This window comes from Spermophilus citellus (assembly GCF_964194105.1).
Source record: "Spermophilus citellus genome assembly, chromosome: 4".
In the NCBI taxonomy this organism is placed as follows: domain Eukaryota; kingdom Metazoa; phylum Chordata; class Mammalia; order Rodentia; family Sciuridae; genus Spermophilus; species Spermophilus citellus.
Window position 1 is genome coordinate 215,762,552 of NC_138185.1, and position 15,082 is coordinate 215,777,633.

Here is a 15,082-nt window from a genome sequence, read left to right on the forward strand (position 1 = left end):
GCTGGGGCCACCTGGCTTCCCTGTCTAGCTCTAAGTCAGAGGGAGAACTGGTCCTCCCACTCCTCACTCCTCGCCTGTCCTCACTCAAGCTTTCCAGCCTCCTCCCTGGTTCCCCATTCCTGTCTATCTGACCTTGTGCTGATCTTGCTTCCCTCTGGTCATCTTCTTCCTTCCTATCGGGTCAGGAGCTTCCCTGAGTCAGAACTGGAAATCCCTTTCCCTCAGAAGGAACTGCTGTAAACACTGGGCAAGTAATGCCACTCTGGCCAGGCAGAGCCAAAGCCCATCTTTAGCTCCAGGGAAAGGTTCATGCTGATTAAGGGAGAGACAGACAAGATGTACAGATGGCCTCTTCTCCTCCAGGGTTTTGCTTTGTCTGGATGTGACACCTGGTATTGCTGCTGCCATCTTGTGAACATGAGGACTTTCCTGAGGACAGGTTATCACAACAAGGATGGCAGAGCGGAAAAATGGAAAGGCCCTGGGTTTGAGACAACGGGACTGAACTGCCTAATGGGCCAACTGTGGAGTCTCCACACTCCATGGCCTTCAAACCACTGCGGGGGTTGTGGTTAGGTGTACTCAAAGCACCCGGATGTGCTGGCTGCTCCCTTCACCATGGCTGTTCTCACTCAGTTCATGCTCTTCCCTCCTCGTGGGCCACTCGCCCTTTCTCCCAGCTCCTCTCATGGAAGTCCCATTGCCCTTCACGCCCACCTCCAGACTCTCCTCCAGAAGTTGTCCTCCTGTCCCTCCCTGACCAGCTCACAGACTCCTGACCCAGAACCGGCACCTGGAGGAACTGGCCTTTCTCAGCCTGAGCCTGGGGGCCCCTGAGTCCCCTCTCACCCCACCCACACACCCTCTGCGAACCACAGGCCTCCAGGTGGAGGGCGTCAAGGGGACAACAGGTCACGTCTGTTTCCATGCCCAGGGACCTTCTGCCTTCGCGCCGTTCAGAATACAACACCACAGATGGTGATCCTCAGTGGCACAGCTGACCCACCTTCTTTTGCTTATTTGGTTTTATTTTTCCTAAGTTTTCTATAAGAAGTCTTAATGTGTTGGTTTTCTTAATGTGTTGGGTTTTTTTAAAAATAAAAGGGAAACTATTTTTAAACAAAAGGTGATGAGCTAACCCAAGCTCCCTGTGTCACGCGGCCAGAGGAGTGGCTGTGAGCATGGGCTGTAAGAGCCACCTGGGTTCAGATCCCTCTCCACCCGGGATTATCTGTGTGACCTGAGACAAGTCACCTACCCTTTCTGTGCCTCAGTTTCCCAGTCCTAAAGTGGGTCTATTTAACAGGACCTATCCCCTTCCACTGTCTGGGGGTTAAATGAGATGATACATGGCCCGTGACTGGAGCTGGGCCTGGCACGCGACGCACACTCGGTAAGAACAGCATTCCTACAGCAGGATGTCGGCACCAGCACCTGAGCAGCTCCAGGGGGTGCCATTCCCAGTTAGTGATGCTCCCTCTGCAGCTCCTCCCGCCCACAGCTCGCTCAGTCTGGCCTCCACTCTCAGGACCAGGGCTTCCAGGGCGCTCTCCTTCCTCCCCAGACACGGGACGCCGAGTGTCCTCCCAGCGTCCATGAGAGCAGCCCCCTCTGTCAACCCTTTCAAAGTGAGAAACAGAGAAAATCAGATCTGGTCAAGACAAAGTAGTGCTGAAACCACCCCCAGAGCAGAGAAAAGCTGGCGATGTCGCCGTGTGCCTGGCCTGTTCTTCCCAGGACAAAAGGGAAATGGAGACCTCTGCAGGTGCATCAGCTCAACCTGCTCAGGCTGTGACGGGGGGAGACAGACATGAGCAGGGGAACGTGAGGGAAGGGAATAATTTGGAAATCGGGCCCACCGGGCTGACCCCCACGTGCCTGGCTTCTAAAAAGCAATTCACCAGCAGCCCTGCCTGACTGAAGTCTACAGGACAAGTGACGTTCTTCAGCACACGACCTGACACTCACCCAAGTGCAGGCCCCGAAAGGCTGATAGGGCCAAAATGACCTACAGTTGTCACGGCAGTGGGGACTTGAAAGTCTGATGGCATCCTGCTGTCAGTCAAAAGTCAAGAGGAGGACCTGGGCAGGACTTTCTGTAGACTTCCTGGAGGGCAGGAGGGGCACACCATCCCTCTCTTCTCTGAGGACCCACTCTCTCTCTCTTTTCCTATTCCTTCTGATGAACTCACGCCTGTTCCTCTCAGTGACGTCTGAAATCTTTTTGGTATCACTGCAAGCACCAGGTGTGAAGGCATCTCCCTGCAGCCCCAGCTGCACAGAAGGCCTGACCCTCTAACAGTCCTGTGGGAACAGTTCTTTGAAGTGCCCCTTTGCTGTAGCCTTCAAAGTTTGGAAGCACATGTTGGTGGCCAGGCAGGGACACAGGCTGGGGGGGGCGGCGGGGGGGGCGCTGACTGAGCACAGTTTATCTCCTCCACACAGCCTCAGGGCCACCATCCTCTGCAGCTGGAGACACACTGCGGTCTGCTTGTCCCCTGACTTCTTGTCCCCTGACTCCCAAACTAGCAACACTTCTTCAAAAAAACAAAAGTGTTCTGGGATCAAAGTGTAACTGGATAACTCCCACGAAACGTTTAACCCATGTATTTTTTTTAGAAGTTGGTTGTGCAAAAACCAGCGTGGCTGATGAATCAGTCCAGTCACCCACCGTCTGTGACCTACTCTTCCTTGTCTCTCGGCCTTGTGGTTAGGCAGGAACCTGAGAGAGAGTGGCACAGCTGCGGCTGCCGCTCTTTCCCTGGTCAGGTCTGTGGGTAGGAAGGAAAAGAGGTCGCACTGCCAAGATCAGACCTTTCTCATCAAGCCAAATTTCCTATCTGGCTAGCACACAAAACCCGATCAAGAAATGAGTCATGACTTCACCTAAACCAACCCTTCCACTCAGTGGATATGAACACAGACACCGTGGGGAGAGGGATCGGCCCAGTTCTCACTGATGGGCCAAGTGGTCAAGGGCACAGGCTTTGCAGCTGGGTTGTCCAAGGCGACAGCCACTGGCCACACGTGGCAATTGGGCTCCTGATGTGCTGGGTCCAAAATGAGATGCATGGGGCTTGTGATGCACACTGGGTTCTAGTGACTCGGTACAAAAGAGAGAACGGAAGGTACTTTGTTGCCAGTCTTTATGTGGATTACACTAATGTTTGGGCATACTGGTTTAAACAAGATATTCAAATTAATTTCACCTGTTTTAAAAAATATTTTTTAAAGGTGGCAACGGGAAGATTTACGACACACATGGCTCTCCTGCTGGACCGGGCTGCTCTAGAGCCTGCAGCCTTGGTTTGAACCCTGGTCCAACCACATGGGCCAGCTGTGCCATGCTGGGCAAACCGCTGACCCTGCCTACAGGGTGGGGAACAGGAAGCAGACCTGCTTCACACAAGACCACCACAGGGCACAGCGATCCAGAAGACAGCCCACAACACAGATGACCACACAGTCTAAGCAGCTGGTTCCTGAAAAGATTGAATTGTTTTAAATAACGGCTCTACTGAGGTATGGTTCACATGATAGAAGCCGGCCTCTCCAAATCAGCAATTCAGTGATCTCTAGTGTATTCACCATGACCACCAGCCAATTCCATGACCATCACACACACCCCAAAGACCCCTCTCCATTAGCAATCACTCCTAACCCTCTGTGACCAGTCCTGGGCAACCACTAATCTACCTTCCATCCCTGCTGACTTCCTTAACTTGGACTTTCATTTAAATGGAACTATAAAACGTGTTCTCCGTGACTGGCTTCTTTTACTTAGCACAAGGAATTTAAGGCTCGTCCATGTTGAAGAATGTCTGAGCACCCCCTTACACGAGGGCACCACCCTGCACTCACCACTCCTCAGCCAAGGGACATGGTGGCCCCGGGCTTTGGCTGGGAACCAGGCTGACATAAACCCTCAGGTGCAAGTTTCTGTGTAGATGAGCTGTCATTTGTCTCCGGTACTGACTTGGGAGGAGTCGACGGATCACAAGACAACTATGTTTCACCTTCTGAGGAACTGCCAGACTGTCCCCAAGGGGCTGCACCTTGTCACACTGCCACCAGGAGGCTTGATTCAACGTGTGACTAGACCTGGTTTCTTCTCGGACAGGCTGATCTGGTAGAAATGCCAAGAGAGACAGGAGGAGCGGCCAGGACAGCAGCCTGGCAGAGGTACAGAGGACAGAGAGGCCTGGTGCCTGCACCAGAGCCCTGGCCTCGGTCCTGTCTGCCTCCCTGGCTGTGTGGCCTCAGGCATCACCTCCTCTCTCTAGGCCTGTTTCCTTGTCTATAAACAAGCCAGTGGGGCTTGACCTGGGTTTTGCCTCCTGGGGACATCTGGATGTGCCTGGAGACATTTGGGCTGTTACAGGGGGTGGACGTGTTGCTGGCATCTAGTGGTCAGAGGTGAAGGGCACAAGGCACCCCACAGTGCACCAGGCGGCCTGATAACTAAACATTATCGCTAAGGTCCAGGGTGAGACATCTTGCATCAGACTCAAGGGGCCCCACAGGGACTTCTAAGAAGCTGCCAACCGTCTTCCTAATGGCTGTCCATTTTATAAACCCACTCGTAATGCAGGAGAGTGCCCGTCTCCCCACATCCTGGTCAATACACACATCTTCGTCACCTAATGGAATGTAATGGCTTTTCAAAAAGTCTTTTCACCAACAATACCCAGGATCGTTATCGGAACGCCAGGGTCTTAGAGAAGCAGCAGCACTGCCGTCCCACCTGGTGCCTGTAGTTGTACCAGCCATTGGAGCCTGCCACGATCACCACCCAGTGCTTGCCGCTATCCTCAGGGTCGTCCACAGGAGCAGCAGCGACGCCCAGGGCCAGGCCGAGCAGCACCACGAGCTTCCAAGTCATTCTGCTCTTGGCGCTCACCTGCAGGAACCTGGAAGCAAGCAGCAGAGTCCATCAATAGGAAGGACAAGGACATGCAGCGCCCAAGACCCACACAGTGAAGGGAGCAAAGACAGGACCCCTGGGCCACCACACTGATGGTGACGCTGAGGACACGGCGCTTCTGCTCGGGGCTACGCGGCTTCTTCCACTGCCCCACGCCTCTCTCCCCAGCTTCCCTACGAGTGGAAGTTACCTCTATGACCACAGAATATCCAGAAAGCACTTTGGGGACCTTTTAAAGTTTTTGTCCCAACTCAACATTGAACAGATAAAATTCACCAACAAAATTCATTGTGTGGGCAAAACATTGACCACATACTAGGAACGGTTTGTAAGAAAAGAATACACAAGTAATAGAAATTATGCATAAAATGCATAAAATGCAGACCATTTAATAGCAGTGACTCTGGTTGGTGGGTGGGGTTAAGACAAATCTTTTTCATATTTGCCTCTTTTAACAGTTAATGTATATTACTAAGTCTGTAAACATTCAGTACATGTTCAATATCAACAACACTGATGGACAATTTATTTTTATGGGTGAATTATCCGGATAAGCTATAGTCAAATATTAATTCACATCTTTGTGGAAGACTTAGTAGGACACGTTCGTGTGTTTCACGAAACAGGTGGGGCAAATATTTTCATGTTGCTTTAGTGGGGGAGGGGTGGAGAGCAAGTGACTCGTCCAATGTCCACAAAGAGTCAACGTGGCCAGAGACCAGACCCTTTTGCTCAAGATTCCTGCCTCAGCCCTCTGCTGTATAATTCTGCCTCCTAGGCTTTACTCTTAATGAAATACTACCCTATTTTATACTTCAATGTCAAAACTTCTTTTTTTGAAACACAGTCTCCCTACCTTGCCCAGCCTGGCCTAGAATTCGTGGGCTCAAGCAATCCTCCTGCCTTGGCCTCCTGAGAAGCTGGGACTACAGGCATTACCACCATGCCAGCTCATGTCAAAACTTTAAATAAAGATTTTTAAGCACAAAAGGTGGGCATGTGGCCTTGTCCCTGCAGTACGAGAGCAGACCTCTCCCGGGTCCAGCTATGTCATTCTAAATTAACTGCCTTCCTGTTAGAGAAAACCCAGCCAGCCTGGGACTCTGTGATAAAAGGAAGACACTGCATTTGAGAAGCGGGGACTGATGGCAGAAGGGAGTCTGTGAGGCTGACCTCAGCCTCCACTCAGCCACTCGTTCATCCACCACTCCGCCAGCCTCCTGCCTGGCTCTGTGAGACAGCGCTCGCTCTAGGAGCTGAGAACCCAGCCGAACAGCAACAAAGCCTCTGCCCTCGGGAGCGAGCAGCCAGCTGAGGGGTGACCCATCTCTTAGGGAAGTAATCATCCTCAGCATCTGTGCCTTGAGCTCCAAGCATGGAGTAAAGCCCTGGAGCTCTTGAGAAGGTGTCAAGAGCTAAGAGCGCCTTGGGCCAGGCTTTCTACCTGAGCGAGCACCCAGCTCACCAGGGATCAGGGAGGATGCAGATTCTGACCAGCAGGCCTGGGGGAGGGCCTGGGAATGCATTTCTGACAGGTTTCCCCATGACCCAGAGGCCGCCAGCCTAAAAGACTTCACCTCCAGACGCCCCTGCATGCCCCTGCAGCACCAGGCCTCCGTGGCTGCACCCTGCCAAGGCTCTGCCACTCCACCACCGAGGGGTCTCCCACCCAGGAGCTTTGCTCCCAATCCGTAAGCCTAAGTTATGCTGAATTCGGGTTCCCATGACTCCGCTCTGAGGTCTGTGAACTGGAGCAAGGTGCTCCTGGATTCACCTTCACTGGTTGTTTTTTGGGAGGAAAGGAGTTCAGTATGACACATTAGAGACGAGGTCCATGGACTGCGGGGTCCCCCAAGGCCAGAAGCTGCTGACCTGTCGATGTGTACCTGAGAAGGCTCCTCCAAGGTCCCATCACCTGCCAGGGCTCACGACAGGGCTGGGAGGTGACCAGTAAAAGGCACAATATACAAATGTTCCAGGAAGCAAGAGGGAGGTGAGGCACAAGAGCAAAAACATGCATGTCCCCAGGCTCCAGGGCCCCAGAGGGGTGAGACAGGACCCTGAGGTGGCCAATCGGCAGCTCTTACCCAATCAGAGCCCACCCAGCAGCCTCCTGGCTGTAACCAGGGCTTGCCAGGAAGCCTTCCCTAGGGTCAGCGACATTTCTCTGTATAGGAAAGCCTGAATATTTGTGGCTTTTCCAATCAGGCCATCTTTATTGCAGCCAATCAATTCAATTCAGTATGTAAATGAAAGGACACAACTGTGTTTCAATAGAACTTTATCTATTTAAAAAAAGGAGTAGTAGGCACAGTGGCTCACATCAGGAACCTGAGGCCGGACAGGGCAGGAGGATGACAAGTGCAAGGTCAGCTCTGAGCAACTTAGCGAGATATTGTCTCAAGATAAAAATAAAAAGAGCTGGGCTGCAGTGGACAGCCCTCTTGGGTTCAATCCCTCGAACCACAAAAACAAAAACAAGACCAGGAGGTGTGTGTGGCCATGGGCCATCGTTGCTAACCTTGCCCTATGGAATGCGAATGTTCCCCCAGCCCATATGACAGGGACAGCGGCTGGTGAGTATCATCAATTGGGCTCATCAATCAATTGGGCTCTCCAGTTGGCATATTGTTCTGCTGAGTTTGGTTTGTGCGACAGTCTCGAAGAGGCTCACTCCTCGGGAGGCCTAATGAGTGACCTTCCCCCCTCATGGGTAGGGTTTAAAAGAATACATAGAACACAGTCAGGTCCTCCACGTCCAAGGGTTCCATATCTGTGGACCCAACCTCAAATCAACAATATGTGGGGGAACAGCAACTCAGGAGGCTGAGGCAAGAGGATCACAAGTCTGAGGCCAGCATGGGCAACTTAGCAACACCTTATCTCCGAATAAAAAATAAAAAGTGCTGGTGATGTAGGTCAGAGGTAGAACACCCTGGGCTCAATGCCCATTAGGAAGGAAGGAGTGTATATTTGTTCTAGCACACATATATATTAGGGGGAACCCTAGCAGTGTACGTATGTATATTTGGGGGAAGAACTGCATCTACACTGAACATGCAGACATTTTTCTTGTCATTATTCCCTGAAAGTACAGTATGACAACTACTTACACAGCATTTACATTTATATAAGGGATTTGAACATCCACAGATTCTGGTATCCAAGGGGACCCTGGAGGTAATCCCTGAGGACCAAGGGATAACTGTCCTCAAATCAATGGTTGACCTATGAACAGAGGGGACCCCACTAGCTTAACTGTTCAAAATTACCCAGTGATGCAGCAGCCACCTAAAAAGCACCTTGGTTATTTTACAAAATCAAGTTTACCCTTAATTCTTCAAATACACCAGCTAGTCACTCCTCAGTGAGGAACAGTACCTTATTAATACCCAAATGATAGATACATGGTGAATATTTGATGGTGACTCTCTCTGTCATCATTTTTTTTTTTTTAATGAACAAAGTTGTCATTCCTTTAACACTAAGTTAAAAGCCACACAGTGGGTCACTGAACAGAAAATGACACTCAAAAAACACACACTCATGCTATTCTGGGAACCAATTTGAGGTCTGGGGTGAAGTTGAAACATGAAACTAACATCACCATCTCCATTACCCTTGGCAGCCAGCCCGTCTCACAGTGGCCAGCCTCAGATATTAATATTCCTTAAGGAACATTGATGGACGGCAATGATGGACATTACTGCATTATCACTGGCAGAGTCAAAGCATTGAAATCAAAATCTCGCAGCATCCATTGATTCTTGTTTTTATCAAAGTGAAAAGATGATAAAGAATGTATGAATGATCCCTGCTACACTAGCTCCTGTGTCTCTGCTATTTTCAATCACACCCTCCATGGTCCCAGCACACAGGTGACACTGTCTACCTACTCCATCCATCCAAGAGCCTGTGAGCAAGTATCACTCTGTTCAGACAAGAGAGGAAACTAAGGCTCAGAGAGACCTGCTGGTGAGTGGCACCACTGTGACCCATACACACACCTAACAGTAAAGATGGCTTGTTCCACTGCACCATGTGCTTCTCTCTCTCTCTCTCTCTTCTCTCTCTCTCTCTCTCTCTCTCTCTCTCTCTCTCTCACTCACTCTCGTGAAATTCTGGCAAGCCCCATAACCACATGCACTGCACTCTTGGCCTGGGGTCCAAGTACAGAGATACCCTTAATGCTTCCTCTGCAACAGGCCCCCCTGGGTGCTCCAACCACATACCAGTCGGGCTCTCTGAATAAAGAGCACTTGTCTGCCCATCCGTGCAGAACCTGAACCACACAAAGTCAAAATCAATGGGCAATTGGCTAGGGTTGTAGCTCAGCGGTAGAGCACTCACCTAGCATGTGTGAGGTCCTGGGTTCAATCCTCAGCACCACATGCAAATGAATAAGTAAAATAAAGGTATTGTGTCCAACTACAACTAAAAAATAAATATAAAAAAAAATCAATGGGCAAACACTACAAATGTCACCAAGACCAGTCCTCTGCCATCCCATCATGTCCCTGCTAAGGCTATTGAGCTATCCTAGGTTATGTGAATGTGAATGACTCAACGCAACCTCAAGGAACGTACCACCAAGTGGGTTTAATCCATTTGGGAAGTTTGGGACCAAGTGCACACTCTAGATAAATTATCACGAGCAATACAGATAATAAGGCCAAGGTCACAGGCCCCTAAGTACTGACTCAAGTTCAAACCCAGTACTGACACCAAAGGCCACACCTCAAACATCACCCAGGGTGACCTCCCACTGGAAGCCCTCATTCACCAGGCCCTGGTTACACAGAGCAAACCACCAAAGCCAGATGAAGCACCTAGTTAGACAAGGACACATATAAAGAGCCTTCTAAACTGAAAAGCCTTCCTCCTACGCTGTGCTCCAGTTCAGAATAAACCCATCCTGCATGTGAGGTTTGCTGACAGCGGACAAAAGAAACACGGAAGGGGATGAGGACCGTCTCCCTGGGCAAGTGTGGGTCAGACTCCCCTGAGCTCTCTCCTCCACAGGTCCTTGGCCTGGGGAGCCCAGTTTTAGCAAGAACACTATAAGAATTCCCTCACTCTTGATAGCCAATCATGTTCCTCTTGGTAAATTTCCACTGACAGTGCTCAGGACATGCTACCCCTAAATATGGCATCTTAGCATACTAGATATCTCAAGCTGAAGGACTTCCACCAACCCCCTCACCTGGCCTAAGTCCCCACCAGACCCCTGCTGTACTCAGTTGAGCTCAATTGTATCCTGCAGACTCTCCTTCCCACTGCAGCAGCTAGAAGATAATCTGTCTTGCTTTAAAAAAAAAAAAAAAATCCGGTATAATTTCTTTTTGAAGACACACAGTTACCAACACAGGAGAAACCCTTTCTCTGGGCCTTGATAGTCCATCTAAGAAATGAGACAGTAGAACTAAATTATTAAGGGCCCATTCAGTTCTTAAATCCTTTGATTTTTCTAGCTAAAAAATGGGATTAAAACAAAACCCAACTAGATTTTATCTCTAATGGAAAAAATGCATTTTATTTAGGTTAGCTTATCATTTTTTCCCCTGTAGGGAAAATCTATAATTCAGTGGTAAACTAGATTCTAGACTGAATAATCCTTCAAGGCTGACAAAGTTATTTTCTAACTCTGTATATTGGGTGTAATAGAAATGCAAATATTTGTCTATAGATGTGCAAGTGAATTCTATAAATGGAGGCTCCGCTCCTCCACTTTTGCCTCCCACTTGTACATTCACTTCAATACTTCTAATCTTGAGATGTGACTGTATTCTAAAGTTTCCTTTCAACTGACTGTAACTCCTCACCTAGTCGCCTCATTAATAAGTTTCAATAAAATCCTCAATATGTGTTCAGTTTTATATTTGTACAGTGATGACTATCTTAAAATACACACACACACACACACACACACACACACACATAAAATGTTATAGAAACCACAAACAACTTACATATATTTCAAATCCCAGTCAAAGACAGTTGTATGAATTTACTAATGATCAGAAGATTTTTACAACTCCAGCAAAGTAAATTCCGGCCCCGAGGTGACTAGCTTCTTCACCATTGTTTTCAATGCTTATTGGGTATTTGAATTTTCTTTTGCCCAAATCACTGTTTTTGAATCTTGGTGTCAGTACAGTTTGTGGTCTTTTCCCCGATGACTGAACTTGACTTGTACAGCTACCTGTCAATTCTTGGGTTAAATTTTTACTTTTAAGTTTTTACTTTAAGAAATTTAGGAGTAGATATTAAATTGTAGAAACATTAAAAAAACATAAATCACTTATTACCTACCAACTAGACCATCAGCTGTTGATATTTTGTACCTCTATTAGGTCTTTTGTTCCCGCATAAAACAAAAATTACAGATGAAATTTTCCCCTACACAGTACTATCCTCCATACACCAAAGGTAACCACTATCTTAAATAAGTATTTCTTTCCAATTGATTTGTCATACTCTTTTTTTTTCTTTTTTAATGTACTGGGGATTGAACCACTACCACTGAGCACATCCCCAGTCCCTTTTATGTTTCAGTCAGGATCTCACTAAATCGCCCAGGCTGACACTACACTTGAATTTGTGAATCTCCTTTCTTAGCTTCTCAAATTCCTGGATTATGGGATCACAGGCATGCTACCACCTCACCTGGGGATTCATTGTACTTTTTAAAAGGATACATATCCATTCTATCCAGGGATCCATTATACTTTTAAATACATATTTACTCTATAAACATTTCTCACTGAATACTTTTAGACTGTTTCAAAAAAAATTAAACATTATAAACAATGTTGCAATAAACTGTCCAATATCCCTCTCTTTGTATACAAATGTCTAGGGTATTTTCTAGAAGTGGAACCAGTGGGTCTTAGGACACCCATTTTGCTATGGATATACTGTTCTAAAATACACTGGTATCAGCAAAAAATGACAATCTCATTTTCTCCAAACATCTATTATCTCGATATTACCAAACTTCACAATTCTTAATCTGATGAATACAAAGTGATCTAATTATAGTTTTGATGTGTGCTTCCTAAATTACAAAAAATGTAAATCTTATCATAAGTTTATTTAATCATTCATATTTCAACACCCTCAAAACACATGACAACTTCCCTATCATAAACTGGGATTTGAATTAGCGTCCACTAAGCAACTTCTGCAGCGAAAGAAAGAAAGAGAGAGAGAGAGAGAGAGAGAGAGAGAGAGAGAGAGGGAAAGAAAGAAAGAAAGAAAGAAAGAAAGAAAGAAAGAAAGAAAGAAAGAAAGAAAGAAAGAATGAATGAATGAATGAATCTTGGAATTTCTTCAAAAGATAATCATAGGGTCAGGGACAGCATACACACCTATAATCCCAGCTACTCAGGAGGCTGAGTCAGGAGGATCGCAAGATGGAGACCAGCCTGGGCAATTAGTGAACCTTGTCTCAAAATAAAATGAACAAAGGGGCTGGATATATAGTTCAGACATAGAGCACCCCAGGGCTCAATCCCCAGAATCCCCTCCCCTGCAATAAAAAGGACAGCCACAGGAAGGAAAACTCAAAAGGGACAAAGCTCACTTCAACATACAATCATGCGCTGCTTAATGATGCTTCTGTTACTGACTAACTGCATATGCAACCGGGGTTCCATAAGATTATACTGAGATAAAAATTCCCTGGGCTGGGGATGTGGCTCAAGCGGTAACGCTCACCTGGCATGCGCGGGGCGCTGGGCTCGATCCTCAGCACCACATAAAAATAAAATAAAGATGTTGTGTCCACCGAAAACTGAAAAATAAATATTAAAAATCTCTCTCTCTCTCTCTCTCTCTCTTTAAAAAAAAAAATCCCATCACCAATGATATCACAGCCATTGTACTGCAGCCATCATAGTGAAATGGCTTTACTCCCAAGTCTGAGGTGATGCATGTGTGAACAAGCTGACTACACGGCCAGTCGTATGAAAGTAGAACACACACAGTTATGACCAGTACGTGATACTTAATGAGGATAATAAGCCACTTTGTTATGATTTATGAACTTACTATACTATACTTTTATCATCGTTTTCCAAGTATACTCCTAGTTTTACAAAAGAAAAAGCTTACTGTAAAACAGTAGGCCATGTGACATTGGCCGCAGGCTCATTCATCTTCTGTGGACTGCATCCTCTGACCACATCAACAGGCCGTGTCCAGTGGCTGACCTATACCATCCGGCTCCATAATGCACAGCAATGAAATCACCTAATGACACATTTCTCAGAACATATCCCCATCATTAAGCAACGCATGGCTGTATTTTCCTGAACCATGCTTGGTACAGTGTATTCTATTTCCTTAACAACTCTCAAATCTTTTTTTCCTTTCCTCTCCCTTCCCACTGCAACTGTCTTTAAAACTCTCCGTAATTCTTTGCAGGACTATTGCAAAGACCTGCCTGTCTTTCTTGTGGTCTCTCTCCAACACTTTTCCTACCCTTCGGAATATCAAAGAAACAGATCTCCTTAAAATTCAGGTTCCTGGACGTTCAGGATAACATCCAAATCTCTCACAGCAACACAATACCTGTAAGATGTACCTCTCTATTCACTTGGCTCAGAAAATTCACCACCCACCAGAAATCCCTTGCTCCTACCAGGCTCCATGGTACCAGGTCCAAAAGTATCCCTCCTTCTGTGCCTCCACAATTGCTGCTATCCTCCTCCTCCATGTCACCAGCTTCTGCCCCTCCCTAGAACTTCCCTCAAGCATCTCCTTCTCTGGGAAGTCCTACTCCTTACCCTAAGTCAGGGTCCAAAGCTGTCCCTGTACACCCACCTTTCTATTCATGTCCCTGTAACACTGGGATTGTTCAGAGACGTGTCTCTCCCCTCTTACCTCAAAAAGCTTCCTAAAGTTTGTAGGCAGCCCTAAATAAAGAAAGCCCGGCTATTCCCATAGATGCCTACCACAGGGGAGTCTCAGACCTTGGGTGTTTACTTTCATCTACAAAACAAAGCACATGCCACAAAGGTCCTTGTTCCAGTCCGGACTGTACAGAGCCCGACCCAGAATACTCCGAAATCTAACAGGGGCTGGGGACCACACCCGGCTAACTTTCACTTTCCTGGTTGATGTGAGTGGTCCTGAAACTCACCTGCTCAGCTCCTGAAACCGAGGCTCCCTCGACTTCTCCGTAGGAATATTTGGGGTATTTTTGCTTGGGTATTTTTTGTTGTTGCTAAAGTTCACAGACCTGCCCATGAGCGTAATCCTCCACGTCGAAAGCATCAACAGCCTCCACTGTTCCTCGGTGGTGAATGTCAGAACCCACCCCTGGACCCAGCCGGGCACCCAGCAAATCCCGTCTGCTCTGGCGCCTCAGTTTCCCCTCCAGAGCAACACGCCGCTCCTGCCAAAGCCCAGCTCCACCCACCACCCCTCGCAAGAAGTCAGGCTGAGCGGTCGCAGCCTTTCCCTCGGGGTCCACCGTCTCCCGAACCCCCTTTGCAGGACGAGAAATGGAATGCCCAGAAAAGGTCAGGGGAAAGGAAAAGCAAGGCCACGAGGCCAGGAGCAGCTGGACGACTCTGGCCTGAGATGCGATCCCGGGCCAGGGTCCCTCCCCACGGCGGAGTCCCGGGTTACCTGTAGCCGGAGACCGCGGCGGCGGCGGCAGCAGCAGTGCGGCGGCGACAGCACCGTGGGAACTCCGGGCAGCGCGCAGCCTCAGACCTGACCCTCGGCCCTCCGCCCGGCCGTGATTGCGCCGCCCTGCCGCCGCACCCGCCTAAGGACCCACAGAGTCGCGGCGATTGGTGGAGCTTCGGGGCGGGGCGTCTGCGAAGACCAATAGAAGACCACAGTGAGGCCGGCGTGTGTGGGCGGGGCTTCTGGGCTGCGGTTGCGCAATGTCCCAGGGTTCTGGGGACCCGGGGTAAGTGGGCGAGCGAGCCGCAGTGATTACAGGTGTCCACTAACCCGATGGTTCATTATGCCCCTGTGCGAGATGGATACGGTTATTGTCACCCCAGCTTTAGAGATCAGGAAACAGGAATTTAGTAAAGGCAGGGGGATTAAGTTAATTTTCCAAGGTCCTAATAAATGTTACCCGTCTGGACCAGAACTGGATCCCAGGCAGTCTGGTTTCTGAATCCTGTGTTTTTAATC

General features: G+C 48.3%; 1 protein-coding gene across 1 annotated transcript in view; it reads right to left on the reverse strand.

Annotated features, from left to right (window-relative positions):
- Positions 1-14,696, reverse strand: part of LGMN (legumain) — a 30,245-nt gene extending 15,549 nt beyond the window's left edge. The window contains exons 1-2 of the mRNA XM_081291019.1: positions 14,561-14,696; positions 4,745-4,910 (exon numbers count right to left, since the gene is read on the reverse strand). Coding sequence (XP_081147145.1) covers positions 4,745-4,882 — 138 coding nt within the window. The 5' untranslated portion in view covers positions 4,883-4,910; positions 14,561-14,696. The remainder of the gene's footprint in view (positions 1-4,744; positions 4,911-14,560) is intronic.
- Positions 14,697-15,082: the final 386 nt, after the last annotated feature.